The following is a 16,039-nucleotide window of genomic DNA, read 5'->3' as shown; positions in this document are numbered from 1 at the left end:
CACAGTTCGTCTCTGATGGCTGGAGGGCTGGGCGCTGCATTGGGGGAAGACACACAGGCGCACAAGTCAGTCACCTTGTCAACAGCATACATACATTACATAACAAAATACATAAAAATAAATGTAATATAAACTGTAGCGTTGATCCAATATAAGATGGTATTTTTCCCTTGTAAAGAGTTTGAAACTGATGGGTCGTCTTATATTTAGGGCCACAAGATTTATACATGTGAACATATTGTGTTAAAATAACTTCTTCCCACGGTAATAACAGCTTTTCTTACGGTCACTCACACATACAAGTGACCTGCAAAGATGCAGCAGGGAAAACAGTGTATCAAAAGTTTACAAGTAAGGGGAAGTTTGGAGCTAATTTAATGGGGATTAATTAAGCAGAGTGTTAAAACAACTATTAATAAATACAATATGATAAAGGAAATAGGATATCACTGATATTGAAAACATGATATGCTTTTTTATATTCGGGTCAATGGGGTAAAAATGTATACAAGGTAATAATACCAACATTAACGCCTACATTGATAATTATGATCGAATTTAGCCATTAGCTTTTAAATTCACCTTAAGATATTTTCTGGCATGTGCCAACATTTGATTCAGAAATATTTGTCTAACTGTGCTGCTCATGAGGCTGTGACAAAAACAATCATTCCTTTGTCCATTTTAAAGCAATGCCAGCCAAAGTGTCAATAAAAACTAAGTATCAATGTGTATGTAAACAAAGGAAAAAGGTCACAATAGAAGCAACGGGATAAATGAAATAAATAAATAAATGAGAAGCACTGATATAGACAAGGTTCAGCTAGCGGTTTTAGATAAAATGCTAAAGCTATTTTTTTCAAAAAACTGTTGTTAGCTAGCTGGCTAACAAGCTAACTATCTTGCAGAGTATATTCATATCCTCCAGATTTCCACCAACCCTCCGTTTTAAATGCTCCTGCTTTGCAAATTGAGCAAGTTATTTATGTTGTTGACGTGTTTAGAGTTTGTGTTTCCATACGTTTGATGTTTTCCCCAGCGGCATTGTTGCCAGTGGCCACAGACTTTTTTTTGGTTGCTTTTCAGACGTTGATTTATTTTTTCTGTGACAAATTTAATTGATGTTTTTTGTCGACAACCCCTAACAAACACATCTTCAAAGCCAGCCAATTTAGTCGTCTATTGTATTAATTGTCATTATAGAATATGAACATCATATTAAAAAAATATTGGAATTATATAAAACAACAGAAAAACCCTGACCTGTCAGGTAATCTAGGCCTTCCAGAATCTTCTTCTCTCTGGAGAAGTCCAGGGCAAAGTTGTCAAAAGCTTCATTCAGGTTGACGTCTGGAATGAGTACCTGGGAGGAGGCCGTTGCCATGGCAACCCTGAAGGGTGTTCAAAAGGAGGATTTGACAGATTGAATTGAGAAACACTGAGGCCATCAACCCAAAATTCCTGGAGATTGACTGCATAACAAGCCGACACGACTGTGTCTATCACTTTACCTCTCTGCTACGTTTCGGGCAGTCTGAAGGAAGCGGGCGTGGTCGTTTTCCTTTAGGCTCTGCTCGGCCTGTGTGATGAGGGCACTGGAGCGCTCCAGACACTGGCGACAGTTTGCAATCTGCTGGGCCAGTTTACGCAGCTTCATTACCTGGAACACACAACATGTTGTGGAATACAATCTTCTGTTCTAGATGCACACTGTGATCCAAAGCCACCAGATATTATATTATTATTATATTATTATATATAGATATTATATATATTACTGTCAATTCCGGACTATAAGCCGCTACTTTTTTCCTACACTTTAAACCCTGCAGCTTTTAAGACTGTGCAGCTAGTTGATTGACTTTTCTTCGCAGATAGCCATAAGAAAATTACTAAAAAAAAACAAGCCAATACACTGAAAATGTGTTTTATTGTTTGTGCTATGGCGCCATCTTTTGAACGAGATTGTTCAGTGCATGTGTCCTTCCAATTAATACTTTCAATCGGAAGTAAAGTGTTGTTCGGTCTTTTAGCCGTCCATAGCGTTTCTACTCGTATGGATTCCACATTTATAACTCTTAGCAACGTTTGTAAGTTTTACAATATTACTAAAGCTGTTTATACTTACTAAAGCGTCCCAAGTGTGATGTCTGCAGGAGTGTTTACACATTTTTGTATGTGCTACCTAATGTAATGACGCTAGTGTCGCTAGCATTAGCTAATATGCTCACACGTTTATGAGTGTGTGATAGTATTATTAACTTACAACGGCATTATTTTTGTATTTTTCCAGTTTCACAAATGTTTCAGTAAATTCACCAAGACGTCACCATGGAGTTATTAAATCTGTTTAGCTGGTTGGAGAGCTAGCTTTCGTAGCTAGTGGGTCCATGACGGTGACTTCTGTTTTGTTTGATCAGCTGTTTTACTTCCGTGTTACATACACCGTTTGGAAACAATCAAGGTGTGTCAGTAAAGATTTACAGAATCTTTCTGTGTAAATACCTCATTTCACAACGTATATATATCTGCAGCTAATATATGGAAAAAGTTTTTTTCCCCCTAAAATGTTGTGGGTGTGGCTTATATAATGATGTGCTCTATAGCCCGGAAAATACGGTGCACACACTCACGCAACTCCTCTGTGGCTAATAATAACATTTAATAAGCTCACAGTTACTACTTGGGAATACAACTGCACTTCCGCAGCCGACGTACAAAAAGAGGTCCATTTGATTCAAAATCCCTTCCAAATTACTGCACTTTGTCTAAAAGTACACACAACACACATCCCTCTGAGGAAATAGCTATAAATATATTTGTATGGGAGCTGGTGGCTTTCACATGTGAAAGAAAAAGCAAATGACAACAAGTGGTGTTCTCAGACATAAACATTGTGCACGAGGACACACAAGACAAGTCTGACCGAGACAGTTGAGCAGACAGAGGCCCAGTTAATAGGTCAAAGGTGAGGTCAACCACTTGGCTTCTTGTTCTTGTGCTGACCTCCTAAACATGTTGCATAACGTGAAGAGTTCAGTATTTGTCACCATGTTCTGCTGCAAGGAGGGAAGCTGGTGTAACTTTAGTCTTCTACCATCCATGCCCAAGAGAATTAAGGCAATCCTGGGTAATAATTGTGCTCAATTAAATATTGACACTAAAGGACACAATTTCAGTCACGCTCATCCTAAAAAAAAACTTGAAACAGAACCCATCAGCAACTTCCGGCCCATGTTCAACATCCCTTTTCTTTCAAAAATACTGGACTCCACTCAACAGGGATGTAGCGGTATCAAATCTCGCGGTACGATATTAACGTGGTATTAAGGCCACAATACGATATAATTCCGGTGTAGGTCCAAAACAATAAGCTTGGTAAAAACGGTGTAGTGTGCCAAATGACGTGTCAGGAATGTTTAGGATAAACACAATTACTGTAATTGAACACAAACATAATGTTAAAATGCTCTAATAATTTTTATTACTACAAACATGTATTTTAAATATAATGTTACATGTTCTAATCATATTTATTACTACAAACATGTATTTTAAATATAATGTTAACATGTTCCAATCATATTTATTACTACAAACATGTATTTTAAATATAATGTTAAAATGTTTTTAAGAAAATATTCAAAATATATTTTAAGAGTCTTTAAAGCAAGAATGTAAACATCCAGTGTAAAACAATAAAGTAACTTTAGTATCTTTCAACTTGTTGCTTTCTGAGAAACAGTCTCTTCTACAGTGGATATTTTTAATATCAGTCTGGAAAATGTTGTATCTCAGAAAAGTAAACTAACAATATAAGTTTAAATAATGTAAATACCTCACAAACTGATGTTTGGCTTCAAATATTTTTTGAAGCTGTATCAAGTAGCTTTTTAGTTTACTCGTATTGAACATTTTTTGGGGGGTAATTTCTCGCCAAAGAGGTTACATCTTGGCCTGGACTTGTTTTTCCGTTTGTTAGCGACATAACTCAAGCAGTTACGGACACATCTAATGTCCAAGAAACAATTCCTTTTATCTGCGGCGAGTACAAACACACTTCACTTACGGCGTTCTACGCCCCACCTTGCCCGTCCCGCGCTGCGCAGAGGGTTCTGGGAGATGGAGTTTACTGAGAGTCCCAGGCCACGCTAAACAGCCAGAAAAAAACTAAGCTCACCAAGTTTTTGTTTGATAAGAGTCACGCGTAAAATCGGAAAACTATCCATCCATCCATCCATTTTCTACCGCTTTTTCCCTTTTGGAGTTGCGGGGAGTGCTGGAGCCTATCTCAGCTGCATTCGGGCGGATGGTATTTATAATACCGTGACATCCCTAAAAACCTCCCAGATCTATTTCAATTCGACTACTGTTTTCAGCCCTCATCAAAGTCTGAAACCACCTTCTCCTATCCTCAGGCTCGGACCACCTCCTCTCTTCGACATCCTCATCCTTTTGGATCTCACAGCAGATTTTGACAGCATAAATCACTCCCTTCTTCTTTCCTGCATGGAAACCTTCCCTGAAGATCACTGCACTCTCCTAGATCAAATTGTACCTCACCAACTGACAGCAATCAATATCCATCCATAGCTGTCCTCCCTGTCTCAAGGTGTATCACACGGTTTGGTCCTTGGCCCCCTTCTCTTCAACCTTTGCATATTCCCACTCGGACAAATAATACTATGACACCAAAGCCTAACTACCATTGTTACACGGATCTACACTTCAACCCGGTCCAAACCTCATACTTGTTTGTCCAAAACCTCTCACTTATTCTGTCCAAAAGTCCAATAAACAACCTCACCCTGTTCTCCCTCTACGCATGTAAGGAACCTCGGCCTCATCTTGGAAAATAACTACTCATCACCAAAACAGCCGACCTCCACCTCAGGAATATTGTTTAGATATTTCTCCACTGCTGAAGCTTTTATGAATGCATTGATCATCACCAGCCCGGAACTGGAATATTGCAACTGCATTTTGCAAAAAGATATATAAATAAATAGTCAAGAACATTTACCTTGTTTGGCGCTATAATATCAAAATGATCCCACACTTGGAAATATTCCATTCAGATCGAGTGCTTCCTGATAAACACAGTTTGTTGCTTCACAATCAAGCAATACAGCAGCTGAATGGGTCACATGTTTTTTTCTTAAAGTGACACACACATCAAGGTACAGAGTAGGGCTGCAACTAACGATTGTTTTGATAGTCAATTAGTCTACGACTATCTTAACGATTAGTCGACGAGTCGGATAATAACGCGTACACATACTTAATGGGTCAAATTTTTCCATTGACTTTTAAAAGCAGCTTAAGTTATTTTAGGTATGTGCTTACGGACAACAAAGATGATTAATTAATTCATACATGTATTTATACTGTAACTGCTGCTCATTTAGCTGTTTTAACATTTAAATGATCATTAAAATGTTTCTATTAAAAAAAGGAAAGGCAAATTGCTAACAAAAACTATTAAGCTTGTTTATGTTTTATAAAAACCCAGATAAAATAGCAGCAAAGAAAACAAACAACAAAATACAATATCTTCCTCTAAAAGAAAATAATTTTGTGATGTTTAAAAAGCTGCACACTGGAATATTGATTAACTCTTGGCAGTTTTAGCACTCTAATAGACTTAATGTGTAGAATTCCATATTTGATTCATTCTTAAAATGTTGACTATTTAATAGATTGTATGTTTAGTCTTGTGATACCGCCGCATTGAAGCCTGTCTGTCTCTATGTCTGTGTGTGTGTGTGTGTGTGTGTGTGTGTGTGTGTGTGTGTGTGTGTGTGTGTGTGTGTGTGTGTGTGTGTGTGTGTGTGTGTGAGTGCGTGCGGTTTGTGTTTGTTAGTGCGCCTTTTTTTTACCGCAATGCAAATTGACGCTGCATTAAAAAGTCCTCGAATTTACATAGACAAAGTTTAGCTGGCTGACTTCGCCTAAACTGATAATTTAAGTTATTTTTCCCACAACTTCGTCTCACTCTTGTTAACTAACTAGCAAGGCACAGGACAAGCTAACAATCTTACCGAGGTTTAGACCGCGTCCTCCCTCCAGATGCCCGACATCATGTCTTCGCATTAAACGCTGGCGTTTCGCGGGTGTACTGCCATAAAAACAAAGCCTCTTTGCAGAATAAGAAGAAATGCTCCCTCACTTTACATGTTCAGAGTTGATTGATATCGCTCAACACAGCGTAAAGCGATTGATGTCCCTCTGCGGCAGCTACGTATTTTAACTGCAGTTGCAGCATTGCGCCACTACAGAGGCGCTATATCGACAGCAGTGCACCGGAAAGACCTGAAGCAACTACCGAAGAAGAAACAGATCGAATCACGTTTTTTCCCGCTTCTTGGTGCATAACGTTGACCGCCGTAACAAGTGGATTTATGCCATACGGAGCGTGATATGGAGGGCTCACTGGACTCCTACAGAACATTCCAGACTGTGCTGTGAACATTTTGTCTCTGGTAAATGAACACAGCTAGTAGTGTTACCTTTGTTTCCAACCTTTTCTGACTAATTATAATAGATCGATTGATGAAGAATTTTTTTAGAAGTTTGCATTGGATCAGGTAGAGTTTCATGATGGTACAGATGAACAGGTCAACTAAAAGCCGTAACCCCAAGAAAGCTGTACAAGCATGTTGTGTTTATTTAAAAAAAAGTTTCCTCCGTGTCAGAGTAACATTTATGTTTTTTAGCGTCGCAGATATGTCTGGCAAAATCAGCCACTACTTTAAAAAGTGATCTCGCGGGGAGGAAAGTCAAAAGTCCAGGTGAAACAGAGCAGAGAAATTAACCCAACAGGCAGTTAAAATGTAATAATTAATGGTGGTGACAACAGGTGGAAATGTTTGTCACAGAGCGCTTGAAGGCTGCTTCAAAATCATTTATGAGTGTCTCAAGCAAAAGTGGCCCCACCACACAAGCTTTGAGCCCATCATTCTCTTATATAAGCGCTTAGGCCACAGGCGTCAAACTCAAGGTCCGGGGGCCAGATCTGGCCCACAACATCATTTTATTTGGTCCGCAAACACTTGGAAATGATATGTGTCAATAAAGTACTTAATATTTTCTCACTAAATGTAATGTATTTTTTTCATTTTGACAGAAAAAAATATATGTTCTGCTTGAAATTGTATGCCTTTTAAACTTTATTGTGGTTGATTGGCAAGACTAAATTGGCCGTAGTGTGAATGTGAGTGTGAATGTTGTCTGTCTATCTGTGTTGGCCCCGCGATGAGGTGGCGACTTGTCCAGAGTGTACCCCGCCTACCGCCTGAATGCAGCTGAGATAGGCTCCAGCAAAAGGGACAAGCGGTAGAAAATGGATGGATGGATGGGTATCCATTATTGCAACAGATATTACAGTATATTATTATACTTTCCAAACATGTTTTGTCTAAATAAAAATAAATACTTACTGTATATATCCGCTGGACTTACGATTTTACAGCAAACTATCCATCAAATTAATAAAAATGACAATACATTGTACGGTGTTCTTTACAGCATATTACTGTAAATTGAAAAAAATAAAATTTTTATGTGTTAAAATTCTGGCACATGGTCAGGATTGTACCACCTCTGCCTCAATTTGAGCCAGGAACAACACTGATGTTGTTTTTCATGCGAGTGGCGGCGCGGACCCGCTTCCGCCCGGAAAAAGACGAGAGATGACGTCACGACTACTGACAAATAATTGTTGGCGACAAATTTTACTGTCAACGTTTTTCGACAATGTTGCAGCCCTAGTATAAAGGGACAAGGTATCATCAATGCTTCAGTATCGTTTGACCCATCACTATTAACTAGTATCGCCCCTTGAGAAGATGCTTGCTGACAGGGATATTCACTCAGAATGAGTCGTTTACACTTTCAGCAAGCCATTTTTGCTTACAAGGCTTTTAATTATGCAAACAGAAACTTCATGGGGGGAAAATTGGCAATCGGTTAGGAGCTTGTCATCAAACGTTCCCAAAGAATCCAAGCGCTACCTAATGTGCAATTACTGTCTCCTACTTAGAAGCCGCTCCGAGCTGGCGACTTAATGAACTTTTTAATTGACACGTTGGAGGTTCTTCCACTTAGAGCGCCATAATCTGCCGTCACAATAAACGCAATTCAAGCGGCTTGTTGACCACATGTAGACACGCAGCGCTGTTTGATTTTGTAAAGCGTCTTCGATGTAATTATCCCAATTTGTTGGCAATAATGAATGATGTCCGTGGAAGTGCAAGACTACATTAGGGACCTGGGTCGGTCTTAATAGTGGAGTAACATTAAAAACTGTGTCTTGAATGAAAAAGATTAGACTGCAGCACTTGGCAATTAAATAATATTTTAATTCATTACAACTCTTGATAAGTTCCTACACAAAAAGTAGCAGTGGATAAATGTAAAAAAAAATCCTATTCATTAAAAGACAAAAAAACCCTCATTTTAATGTTGTACCTCGTTTCATGGCGATGCATTGAAGCTCTTTTATTGGCTAGAAAGTTTCACACTTGGGGACAAAGGCATCAAAACGTAACATAGCGGCACTGGAGCCAGACAAAGTTCTGAGGCATCAGCTCCAAACTTCTGTGACCCACTTTCCACCAAATATACCATGCCTTAGTGAACTTGTTTTCCCTCTACTCCCACCTGTGCGAAGTACGACACAAGCCCACATTTTCACAGCTTGAGCACAAAAAAAAAAAAAAAGATTATTTGATTTTACATTTCAGAATCTAAAATAGATTGACGATGAAAAGACAGAGGTGGATTAAGAACATTCCACAAAGACACCAGGACATGGGAATAGAGATTAAGCCTTCTTCTTGGAGAGCGACATAGTTCTTAAGAGGAAATGACAAGAGAGAAGGAGAACACCTTGCACTGCTGTGATCTCAGCCTGCATAATCCTGTTATTCTGTTGCAAAGACCAACATTTTCCTGCAGGAGACTGTAACTCCTCACCAAACATCCTTTTTTTAAACCTGACAAAACTTGTGTTTTTGTTCACACGTCCGAAAAACCCCTTTGCGACTCACTGAGCCGAACAATGACTACAACAAACTTCTGTGACCTGAGATACAACACATGGTCATGATCCTTACATGATTGTAGGCGACAGACCCATTCATTTATAAAGCCTGAAACATGGACATAATTTAAGTAGGGGCACATGTCCAGTGCACAAGCCATCAGGACCACATCATCTGCAAAAAGCAGAGACTTAATCCTGCAGTCACCAAACCGGATCCCCTCAACGCCCTGACTGCGCCTAGAAATTCTGTCCAGAAAAGTTCTGAACAGAATTGGTGACAAAGGGCAGCCTTGGCTGAGTCCAACCCTCACTGGAAACGGGTCCGACTTACTGCCGGCAATGCGGACTAAGCTCTGACACTGATCATACAGGGAGCGGACCGCCACAATCAGACAGTCCGATACCCCTTACTCTCTGAGCACTCCCCACGGGGGACAAGGTCGAATGCCTTCTTCAAGTCCACAAAGCACATGTAGACTGGTTGAGCAAACTCCCATGCACCCTCAAGGACCCTGCCGAGAGTATTGAGCTTGTGTACCGTTCCACGACCAGGACGAAAACCACACTGTTCCTCCTGGATTCGAGGTTCGACTATCATAGCCTCCACTCCAGTACACCTGAATAGACTGAGGAGTGTGATCCCACGATAGTTGGAACAAACCCTCCGGTTCCCCTTCTTGCACAGTGTGTATATGTTTGTTTGTACAGTGAATGTATATGTACAGTATGTGTATATGTATGTTTGTACAGTTAATGTATATGTACAGAAGGTGTATATGTATGTTTGTACAGTGAATGTGCGTGTGGATGTATGTACCGTGAGTGTGTATGTATCTACTGTATGTGTGTATTCGTGTGGGACCGTATGTTCGTATGAATATTCAATTATTAAACAATTTGATTCCCATTCAACCATCCATCAATGTTCTACCGCCTGTCCCTCTCGGCGTCGCGGCATATTTCTCAATAAACATGTGTCTGTAACCAAGTCAGTTATGTCTCCCCCACTTATGAAATCCCTGGCCAGAAATAATGAATTATATCTACCGTAAATGCCATGTCAATAGAACCAGGGCATTTATTCACCTTAATCACACAGAAAGTGCAAATGAATATGGTACTTTTACACAATAACAAGTTCATTGCACAAAACAGCAATGTTGTAAAAGCGGTAAGGAGCAAACTGCTCAACGCAGAGGTACAGAAAAAAAAAAGAAATACAAACATCAGGAGGTTGCCTACAGCCACACTTTTAATGCCAATAGCTATAGGAGACTCCTCAGTTAACTGACTAGCGATATTGTTGCAGCATAATGACTTGTGCAACGGTGTCTGAGGGTCATACATCATTTGTAGTTGATTGTAGCCGTTCAAATCAATCGTCTTAACGTGCCATCAGTCATGCCAGACGGTGAAAACTGTTAGCCCACTTGTTGTGTCATTATGGAATAAATAAATCATTGCCCTTTCTCCTCCTTTTAGCCCAGCCTACTCCTGCCCTCCGTTTACCTATTTCTTTTTCATCCATTCGTCAACATATGTGATCACAGGAACGACTTGAAGTACATCTCAATAATTAAAGCACCATGTTGGCGTGTTCTACCTCTGTTTTTGACCAAGATTGGCCATCCTGCAAATTTACAAAAAAAAGTGTCCCTGCAATCTTTTACCTTGGACTCCTTGATTTTCACAGCGATGACCTGCTTCCTCTGGCGGATGATCTCTACCAGCTCGTCACACTCCTCGACTAGTTTGGCTTCGTGCATGGCGGTGTTCACCTGGAGAAGAAGCACCGATGTAAACATCATCAACTTTGAAAGAATGTGCCTTAAATCACACTAAACACAATAATGTTTCTGAATGTGCTCTTAATTACTGTGCATTATGCATCAATTGCTAAAGGGGAAATGCAATGTATTTGGAATTTTGCCTATCGTTCACAATCATTATGACAGATACATGAATACATGATGACGGATGGATTTTTTAAAATGCATTGTAAATATGAAATAAACATAAATAGAAGTCCGCTTACAGTGTAGCAAATGGGAGCTCCACTATTTTGGCCATAAAATCAGACAAACAACCATTGAAAAAGCGCCAACAGTACTTTGTTTACATTTCGTAAATTGAATTAAAATGTAATATTAACAAGTATTAATGATATTGTTATCATAAGCGCTAACGTAGGCAAACTATTTATAGCGGTGCTGTGATCACATCCGTGTGTCCCTACGTTGTCATCATCGAGTGGTCTGCTAGTTCCTCGCTTCCCTGTTCTTTGGAGGTTTATTGTAGATCATAAATCACGCCTCTCACCTGGAAAGTAGATGACTGAGAATATAATCTGACAAGTTGGGACACTTTGACAGCCATTTAATACCGAACTGGCGAGAAAGACATGAAAAGTGCTTGTTCCTCCACCCCGTTTAGTCGCCCGTGTTATGACACATTTTTCACCTAAATTGTCACGGCTGGTTACACCAGTGTTGTGTGTTGGTGTTTTTTCGTGACCGCTTCACACATCTTTCTCTGAGCACTGATCCACGCACCTGTTTTCTGTTAGCAATCAGCTCTATTTAAGTTGAGTGTGAGCTACCATTCTTTGTTTGGAATGGATAGTCATTCATGTAGACGCTCATTCTTCCTGCAGTGAGTTTTGCTGTGTTCCAGCATTCTGTTTTGTTGTTTTTCAACCTGTCAATTTTAGTTTCGTTTTTTGTATAGCTATGCTTCAGTGCCCTTCTAAACGATACTCTTTTGTTTGTCTTTATCATTACATTAAATAGTTATTACTTCCTCGGTCTTCTGCATCTTGGGAACACGCCAGTAATCACAGTCATGCGACCCGAGCGTCACATAAATGGGAATATATGAACATCCCAGTAGTCTGCATCTTAATGACAGCAGACCTTGTACAGTAAGTGATGTTTTATTATGTTTGTTGGCTCTCAGGAAGTCGAAGTGAGCAATAATCAGTGATGTTGAAGAAAAAAAGCAAACGTGATGCGTTTTTGAAATTAATGTGCTGTGTATGCTTAAAATGATCAACATACGTAAATATTAAATGTTATTATAAATGTGCCCAATATTACATTACATATATATTTACATCATGTATATAAAACCTTAATGGAGGTGTGTGGATGTATTTTTAGAGGCTCTATAGGCAGAATTAAATGGCACCCATATGCTCCATTTTAAGCAGACTTTTGATCATTTATGTAATATTCAGCATGCATTAAAAAACAAAACAAAAAAACATCCGTCTTCATGTCTTTCATGTTGATTGTGAACGATAGGCAACATTTAAAAAAAAAGTGCAGTCCCCTCTGATGATTGTATAAAATAAGAACAAATTGATCTTGGTTGTGCCCTTAGAGAAAATGTTCACAATTTTCTAAAATCATTGAAAAACTGTTTAACAACAGATTAGACAAATTCATAGATAAAAACGAAACACTCACAGATAACCAATACAGATACAGAGCCAACATCTCAACATCAACGGCATTAATCGAAATAACGGAAGACATTACCAATGCAATAGATAGTAAAAAATATACTGCTGCAGTGTTTATGGATTTAACAAAAGCATTTGACACAATTAATCACATCATCCTAATAAACACATTAGAAAAGTATGGAATCAGAGGGTTGGTATTGAACTGGATTAGACGCTACTTAACCAACAGGAAGCAACGCGTGAAGATAGGTGAACACACTTCCACAGAGCTGAAAATATTTTGTGGAGTATCTCAGGGATCAATACTTGGACCAAAATTGTTCAATCTATATATAAATGGCATTTGTAAAGTTACAAAGGACTTAAAGTTTGTATTATTTGCAGATGATACAACTGCATTTTGTTCAGGAGAGAACACACAGAAGCTAATACAAATAATAACAGGTTTGACTAAAGTTAAAGTTAAAGTACCAATGATTGTCACACACACACTAGGTGTGGCAAAATTATTCTCTGCATTTGACCCATCACCCTTGATCACCCCCTAGTAGGTGAAGGGAGCAGCAGCGGTGGCCGAACAGACTATCTTTGAATCTCAGTAAAACTAAAATAATGCTATTTTGGTAACAGTAGAAGAGAAAGTCAAACACAAATACAAATAGACAGAGTAGATATTCAAAGGGTAAAAGTAAACACATGTTTGGGTGTAATAATAGATGATAAAAAATAGACAGAGTAGGTATTGAAAGAGTAAAAGAAAACACATTTTTGGGTGTAATAATAGATGATAAAATAAATTGTAAATCTCATGTAAAAAATATACAACATAAAGTAGCAAGAAATACGTCAATAATGAATAAAGCAAAACATGTTCTAGACCAAAAATCCCTTCATATGCTCTATATGGGGAAACAACTACAAATGTGCGCTTCATTCACTTACGGTGTTACAAAAAAGATCAGTTAGAACAGGGGTGTCAAACGTACGGCCCGAGGGCCGGATCAGGCCCGCGAACAGGTTCAATCCGGCCCGGGAGATGAGTTTGCTAAGTGTGGGATTGAGCTGCATTTTTAAATTACAGAAACTGCTGTTCTAAAAGTGTCCATTGGATGTCACAATAGCAATTCTGTTAGGCAAGCAAATTGTTTATATCGGGGCGAACAAGTATACCAAGCGGTAAAGAGTGGCTGCGACTCCTCCCCCTTGATCCAATGTAAAAGAAACAGGAGTAAAATTAACAATTGGTAACCTCACTTAAAATGCTGGATGATTACGGAGCCCCTAAAGGGACATGGAGGGAAAAAAATGTGTTGCGAGATCTCGCAAAAGGTTTTATTCCTATGTCAGTGAACCGGAAGTAAAACAGACACATCTGTGGTGAACCGGAGATGAAACCGACAAAGCGATGGAGGAGCCTACCCATCATCCGTGGGAGAAGTTTATTGATTTCTATTTTAGTATTGGCCTAAGACAGGGGTGCTCACACTTTTTCTGCAGGCGAGCTCCTTTTCAATTGATCAAGTCGCGGGCATCTACCTCATTCATATATATAATTTATATTTACTTATTTATGAAATATATGTTTTTGTTAACAAGTTAAAGGTGTTTAATGATAATGCAAGCATGTTTAACACATATAGCTAATATTGTTAATAAATTAAAGGTGTTTAATGACAATACAAGAATGTTTAATACATATAGTTAATATTGTTAACAAGTTAAAGGTGTTTAAAGATAATGCAAGCATGTTTAACACAAATAGTTAATAATGTTAACAAGTTAAAGGTGTTTGATGATAATACAAGCATGTTTAACACATAGTTAATATTGTTAACAAGTTAAAGGTGTTTAAAGATAATACAAGCATGTTTAACAAAGAGTTAATATTGTTAACAAGTTAAATGTGTTTAAAGATAATGCAAGCATGTTTAACACATATATATTTCTTTCTTTCATGAAGACAAGAATATAAGTTGGTGTATTACCTGATTCTGATGAATTGCATTGATAGGAATCAGACAGTGGTGCTGATAACGTCCGCATATTCAAATGGAGGAGAAAAAAAAGTCCTCCTTTCTGTCCAATACCACATGGAAGTGGTTGGTTTTTGGCATCTTATTTGTCCAGCTTCCGTACTCCTTTGTATACACTTTACAAGAAATACATTGGCGGCAAACTCCGTAGCTTGCTAGCTTGTGCACGCCAGCTTTCTGAGACTCTTATTTTGTTAGCGCAGGCAGCATGAAGCAGAGCTTTTATTGTGCAACTGTGCAGTCGGTCTTTGGAGTTTTGACGACAGGTACGGCGCCAGTCTGTTGAAATAAAAAGAGTTTCTCGCCTTCCTGTCGGTAATTTTTTCTTAATAATGAGCTGGCAGCAGCGTCATCTCAAAAGACCCTCGGGTGCCGTGAATGTCAATCAAGTAACGAAAGTGACGTCATAGTGAAGATTTATGATCGCTCATTTTTAGGACTATTTTTTTAATGCCTGGCTGCGATCGACTGGTAGATCGCGATCAACGTAATGAGCACCCCTGGCCTAAGATATAAAGGCATCAAATCGTATAATGGTCCCACAACAGAGCACAGATGATGGGTAGGCTCCCGCATGCTCCCGCTCCTCCATCGCTGTGTCTGTTTTACTTCCGGTTCACTGACATTTTGCGAGATCTCGCAAAAAGTATTGCTAAATCTCGCAAAACATCTATGTCCCTTTAGGGGCTCCGTAGGATGAGACACTGCACGATTGATATAGTTCTGTGAAAATTATTTTCTTCTGTGCAAATTTAAAGAAAGTCAACAATGGGAATGACAAATGAGGTAGTTAACACATAGAAGCATTTTTATGTATGCTTCATTTTGTTTTTGTTCAATCATAGATGGGCTGCGACTTAAAGTTTAATTGGTTTGTAGAAACACTGAGCTTAAGTCTAATTTCATTGTGTTCTTAATGGTGTTTTTGAAACTGCACCAATGTTTTTCCTCAGAATTTTTGACTAACTTGAAGTGTTTTTTCAAGAGGATTATTGGTGATATGTACATTTTCCGAATGTCCTTGTTCTATTTTGGGCCAAAGTAAAACAAAGAAAACAATCTGAAGTTGTTATAGTTGTATTTTTAAGTTATTATGCCATGGTTTTACCCCTCCGGCCCACGTGGGAATAGATTTTCCTCCATGCGGCCCCTGAGCTAAAATGAGTTTGACACCCCTGAGTTAGAATAATACATAATGTTGGATATAGAGAACATACAAACCCTTTATTTATTAAAAAAACAGATATTGAAATTCAACGATTTGGTGCATTTGCAAACAGCTAAAATTATGTATAAAGCAAACCATAACCTGCTACCCAAGAATGTACAACGATTCTTCTCAACAAAAGAGGAGAAATATAACCTTAGAGGAAAATCTCATTCAAAATATTTGTATGCTCGTACATCACTTAAAACATTTAGCATATCTGTATGTGGATTTAAATTATGGAATGGATTAACCAAATAAATCAAACCAAGCACACATTGAAATGT

The 16,039-nt window shown here is 38.6% G+C and overlaps 1 protein-coding gene across 2 annotated transcripts in view; it reads right to left on the bottom strand.

Moving 5' to 3' along the window:
* Positions 1 to 16,039, bottom strand: part of mid2 (midline 2) — a 236,414-nt gene that overhangs the window by 58,240 nt on the left and 162,135 nt on the right. For both annotated transcript variants that reach the window (XM_062044400.1, XM_062044401.1), the window contains 4 exons: positions 10,717 to 10,824; positions 1,512 to 1,660; positions 1,264 to 1,391; positions 1 to 34 (listed from right to left, as the gene is read on the bottom strand). The exon at positions 1 to 34 is cut by the window's left edge and continues 110 nt beyond it. In XM_062044400.1, coding sequence (XP_061900384.1) covers positions 1 to 34; positions 1,264 to 1,391; positions 1,512 to 1,660; positions 10,717 to 10,824 — 419 coding nt within the window. The remainder of the gene's footprint in view (positions 35 to 1,263; positions 1,392 to 1,511; positions 1,661 to 10,716; positions 10,825 to 16,039) is intronic.

Source organism: Entelurus aequoreus, linkage group LG04, assembly GCF_033978785.1.
Source record: "Entelurus aequoreus isolate RoL-2023_Sb linkage group LG04, RoL_Eaeq_v1.1, whole genome shotgun sequence".
NCBI classification, from domain to species: domain Eukaryota; kingdom Metazoa; phylum Chordata; class Actinopteri; order Syngnathiformes; family Syngnathidae; genus Entelurus; species Entelurus aequoreus.
The sequence above is the reverse complement of the archived record's forward strand: the minus strand, read 5'-3'. Positions and strand labels throughout refer to the sequence as shown.